At 41.8% G+C, this 5,594-nt stretch overlaps 1 protein-coding gene across 1 annotated transcript in view; it reads left to right on the forward strand.

Moving 5' to 3' along the window:
* Dnajc8 (DnaJ heat shock protein family (Hsp40) member C8) overlaps positions 1 to 5,594 on the forward strand; it is a 28,791-nt gene extending 23,197 nt beyond the window's left edge. Inside the window, exons 7-9 of the mRNA XM_010632466.3 lie at positions 1,313 to 1,404; positions 3,098 to 3,173; positions 4,427 to 5,594. Coding sequence (XP_010630768.1) covers positions 1,313 to 1,404; positions 3,098 to 3,173; positions 4,427 to 4,549 — 291 coding nt within the window. The 3' untranslated portion in view covers positions 4,550 to 5,594. The remainder of the gene's footprint in view (positions 1 to 1,312; positions 1,405 to 3,097; positions 3,174 to 4,426) is intronic.

Genomic DNA, 5,594 nt, shown 5'->3' on the forward strand with positions numbered 1-5,594 from the left:
GTCTCAAACTCAGCGATCCTCCTGCCTCAGCCTCCCAAGTGCTGGAATTACAGGCGTGCGCCACCACACCCGGCGATTATTACTTTTTAAAAATAATTTTATTGGTACATTTAAGGTGTACAATATAATGACAATCATCATTTGAAATCTGCACCTTTACATAATCTGTCTTGGTTCTTATTTTTTCCCCATTGCCCTGCTCTCCCTTCAATGCCTCCACCCTCCCTATCTACAAAGACTCTTTCCATTTTTTCTTCTTCTCATATTAACACAATTCCCCTTTCTTTTCCGCTGTCCCTCCCACTTCTCTTTCCCCTTTGCACCCTTTTCTTCCTATTCCACATTATCTGTTGTACCTTTTAGTCCTTATTTACACTTTCAGTTTCTCACACTAGAGAAACTATTCAGTATTTACATATATGTGTACTGTTTATTTCACTTAAGAGTATCGACGATGGATTATTTTCTATACTTTCACATATATTTAAAATATATCCTATTGAGTAGAACAAATTTTTATTTTTGTATTGGGGATCAAACTCAGGACCTTGTGCTTATAAGGTAGGCACACTGTCACTGAGCTAAATCCCCAGCCCCGAGTAGAACAGATTCCAAAGATAGACCAGGAATATAATCTTGGTTTGTTTTTTCTTTCCTTTTTTTGGTTTTTGGGGGCTGGGTCTCCTGTGTAGCCCAGGCTGACCTCAAACTTCTAATTCTCCTGCCTCAGCCTCTCAAGTGCTAGATTTAAGGACTCTTGAAGCTGGGCATTATGGTGCATATGTGTAATCCCAGCATTCCGGGATGATGAGGCAGGAAGATCACAAGTTTTTGTTTTATTTTGTTTTTGTTCTGTTCTTTTTTTTTTTTTTTTTTTCAAAGACAGTCTCGCTATGTAGTTCGGGCTGGTCATGAACTCACAGCAGTCCTTCTGCCTCATCCTCTTAGTGGGTCATAGGTGTGCACCACCACACCTGGCCACAAGTTTGAATTATGCCTGGGCAACATAGCAACTTAGTAAGGACCTGTCTCAAACTGAAAAATACCATAAGGGTGTGGAGTGTAGCTCTCTGTGAAGGTGCTGGACTTGAATTCCAGTGCCCCCCCCAAAAAAAAAGATGATGAAGAAGAAAGATGTTATTAGGTGTCCGTTATGTATCTCCTAAGAGAAGCAGTATCATTAAGTGGTTCTCAGTGAACAATCTTTTTTTCTTTGCCAAGGTCTAATCTGTTTTTATTTTGGACTTTAAATATAAATTCCAGTTTCTGGTAAAATACTTCTATTTTCTTTTGTCCTTAATTTTTCTTACAGTTCAAACAAGCAGTGTATAAGCAGACCATGAAACTCTTTGCTGAGCTGGAAATTAAAAGGAAAGAGAGAGAAGCCAAAGAGATGCATGAAAGGTACACATGCATATATTCACTTAAAGCGTATCTAAATGCTTAAATAAGGTACAGTAGGAATTTTCCCTGGTGAAGGAATTAGGTAATACACTTTCTTTTTGAGACAGGGTCTCACTATGTATTCAGGCTTGCCTTGAACTCACAGTGATCCTCCTGCTTTAGCTCCCCCAAGTGCTAGGATTATAGGTATGTGCTACCACACCTGGCTAGGTAATACATAATTTTTTTGGGGGGAGTGTACTGGGGATCGAACTCAGTATCTTGCACTTGCAAGGCAGACATGGCACCACTGAGCTAAATCCCCAACCCAGTAATACATAATTTTAAGAGACTCTCTAGCCAGGCATGGTGGCACACACCTGTAATCCCAGCGCTCAGGAGGCCGAGGCAGGAGGATCGCTGTGAGTTTGAGACTAGCCTGGGCTACATGATGAGTTCCAGGTCAGTCTCAATACATAGTGAGACCCTGTCTCAAAAAACCAAAAAAAAACAGAGACTCTAAAATAGTTACCTGAAACAACCAAGCTTTGAATAAAAAGTTTTCTATTTGATTTTTGGGAAATACTGAATAGACCTGTCCTTCGGGAATTTATTTACGCTCAAGAATGCTATCTATGAAGCCGGGCGTGGTGGCTCACGCCTGCAATCCCAGCACTCGGGAGGCTGAGACAGGAGGATTGCTATGAGTTCAAGCCCAGCCTGGGCTACATAGTGAGTTCCAGGTCAGTCTCAACTACATAGTGAGACCCTGTCTCAAAAAACAAAAAACAAACAAACAAACAAAAGAATGCTATCTATGTGTTTTCTTCCTGACTTTCTGGAATGAAATAGACAATTAGTCAGGCCATTGTTACTGAGGCCAGAACTTTGTGGGACTTGTGGCCAGCTTTGGTGAGTCAGTATTGTAGAATATCTTCATTTATAAAATGTTACTGTTCTAAAATACGATTTTTTTGTGATCATCAGAAATACTGAGGTTCATTTGGTTTCTATATTTTGTATTGTTGATTGGTATTTTTTTCTTTCTTTTTTTTTGTGCCCGGGATCAAAATTGGGTCCTTGCGCCTACAAGGCAGGTGGCGAACCACTGAAATAAATCCCCAGCCTGTTGATTGGTGTTTTACAATAACTAGATTTTTATGCTGGTTGTGTGAAAAGTCCTCATTGTAGGATTGAGTTATTCAGATGTCTTGATCAAAAATCTCCACCAATATGCTCATTCCACTGAAATAAGGTGGTTGTGTTGTGAACAGAGCTTTGTCACTAACACTCAGATTGCTGTTGGCTGAACTGTGATTACCTTAGCTATCTGGGTAACAGTGATAATTATATCTTGCTAAACCTCTGCCCACAGTCTGATTTTTTTTTTTTTTTTTTTTTTTTTTTTTTGGTTTTTTGAGATAGGGTCTCACTATGTAGTTGAGACTGACCTTGAACTCACTCTGTAGCCCAGGATGATCTCAACCTCACAGTGATCCTCCTGCCTCAGCCTCCCAAGTGCTGGGATTATGGGCAAGCGCCACCACGCCCAGCTGTGATCTGCATATTTTAGAATGAGATTTTCTTGCAGATGGATAAAGCCCTTTGCAGATGTCTGTGTAAGCCTATAGTCTGTAGGGGGTACACTTTAACTTGTGTGATTAGCACAGTCTGTCAGTGTCACATAAATACTGTGGCTGTCCTTTTTTCCTAGAAAACGACAAAGGGAAGAAGAGATTGAAGCTCAAGAAAAAGCCAAACGAGAAAGAGAGTGGCAGAAAAACTTTGAGGTAATTACCACAATGGCTAGGATTCTTATTTTGGAATGAGGAAACTTGGTGCCTGAGCATTCCCAGGCCTGACTGGGCAGATGGAATGAAATGGGATTTGTGGGGAAAAGTGGGAGCTGCAGAGGTTGGGCCTGGTGCTGGCTCAGCCTTCTGTGAGCTCTATCCTTGGCAAGAACTGTGAGGATATCCAAGGGAATTTTTTGAGAGTGTGGTAGGTATAGCTGCTTAAGTGAGCCTGAGAAAATGGAGATTGCACATTTAATTTAGGGGATAAACAATGAGTAGCACCCCACTAAGAAGACTTAAAAGAAATTTAAGTTTCTTGTGACCCTACTGTCCTTCCTGCAGAAAGAGTTGTGGCTTTTGAACTTGGCTTTTTGATACCTTCAGGTGTTTGGCCAGTTTCTAGATTGCAGCAACGTTTGGTCTTTCTTTTATAGGATTTAGGACTTAAGTGCGGAGTGGCTAACCAGAGTTCATGACTTTGTTTTTATCCCACTTCATGTATGAAAAGAAAGAAAATGAGTAGGCCCATTGATAATGAGGTAGAAGTCTTTGTGCCTCTCTCACACAGCTGTTTGGGGCCCCTATCCAAGTTTGGTGGGGCAGTAGGAAGATATAATAGAAAGAGTGGCTGTACTGATTTCTAGCTGTATGGTTTTGAGGAAATAATTGAACTTCATTGTTAGCATTTGTGAAATGCTGGTGTTGCATAACAGTACTCCAGCTTTTTTTTTTTTTTTTTTTTTAATTTGAGGCGGGGTCTCACTGTGTCATTCAGGCTGGCTTTGAACTCTCTTTGTAGCTCAGGCTGGCCTTAACCTCTTGGTGATCCTCCTCCCGCAGCCTCCTAAGTGCTAGGATTGCAGGCATGCGCCACCATGCCTGGCTAGTATTCAGCTTTTCTGAGGTAGGAATATTATGTGCCCTGAATCCCACGCTTTGCACTGTAAAGGTAAAACAAATATACATAAAACCCCAAACATAGTTAAACATTTGCCTCAGAGGGCCCTAACAAATGGGGCCTTTCTTGTTGTGCTCTAAGTGTTCCATTCTTCCAAACCTGGAGCTCATCCTGCCTTCCAGAGTCAGCGTTATGCTTTCTCGATCCCTGGAAATGAGAGCAAAACTTCGCTCTTCTTTGTTCTTGGATTACTGTAGAGTGCCAACCTGGGCTGGGATACAGAAGCATGGTAAGGTGGCGTGTAGGTTCTAGTCGCCCCACCTCAACTTTTTTGGTTCTTCTTTCTTAGGAAAGTAGAGATGGTCGGGTAGACAGCTGGCGAAACTTCCAAGCAAATACAAAGGGGAAGAAAGAAAAGAAAAATCGGACCTTCCTGAGACCACCAAAAGTGAAAATGGAGCAGCGCGAGTGACCATCTGGGTCACGGCCACAGAACCTTCCCCCAGCTATCTCCTTCCTGCTTTGAAGGACTCATTCTTTCCTCTGGCCTTCACCCAAACATAGAATAGTATTTGCTTTTTAGTCCATTTTGTTTTCAATACAATTTAATATGGATCAGAGTAATTCTTTTGTACATTGAAATGAGGGGCTTGGTTTAAAAAAGACCTTCCCCACCCCTTACCCCTAGAACCACCGGGATTGGAAGGTGCCACCATTGATGCTGCCTTCTCTTTCCACAGCCTGTAACTTAATGTTTTGTACTTCACTGAATTGCGATGTTTAGAAACTTCATGTATAGTTCGTGGAAATCATCCAATTAAACATATTGCTTACATTGGTATTGCTGTGATTTCAGAGACAAGCCTGGGCCACCTTAGGAAGCCCCTCTGCTTCACTTGTCCCCTTTTGAACAATCACTCGGTGCCCTGAAGCATCGCTGTCCTGCTGTTGGGTGTGTACCCTTCTGTCTAACTGACCAGTCAGTATAGTGTGAGGCTCTGACCCACCTAAGCCTGTCTGCTTTTCAGAGAGCTAGTCATTCCCCATCCATTACCCAGTACCATTGTGTCCTAGCTGGTCTACATTCCATAATGGTGATATTCTTTATGTATAGTAAATTTTTGTACCCATTGATACTCTCCCCCAGGTATTATTCCAAGGCTGGGTCTCTTGTCTGGCTTGGCCTAACCCCGAAATACTCTGGAGTTGGATACCCACAGCCCTCTACAGCTTATTTGCTGAACCTTATTTTTTCATTGACAAAGAGGGAATAGAAATTACTATGGCAGGGGCTAGGGATTTAGCTCAGTGGTAGAAGGCTTGCCTCCCCTGCAGAAGGGCCTGGATTTGATCCTTAGTTCCACTAAAAAACAAAACCTAACAAAATAAAATTATTGTGGCAGCTTTTGAGGATTCACTGTGGCCTGTCTGAGATAGCTACCATGTTTGCCAATATTGTTATCCTCTGTAAAATGAGACATCATTTTGAGGATTAAAGTAATGCATGAAAGCATCCA

This window comes from Fukomys damarensis, unplaced genomic scaffold (genome assembly GCF_012274545.1).
Source record: "Fukomys damarensis isolate Sample0158 unplaced genomic scaffold, DMR_v1.0_HiC HiC_scaffold_23, whole genome shotgun sequence".
In the NCBI taxonomy this organism is placed as follows: Eukaryota; Metazoa; Chordata; class Mammalia; order Rodentia; family Bathyergidae; genus Fukomys; species Fukomys damarensis.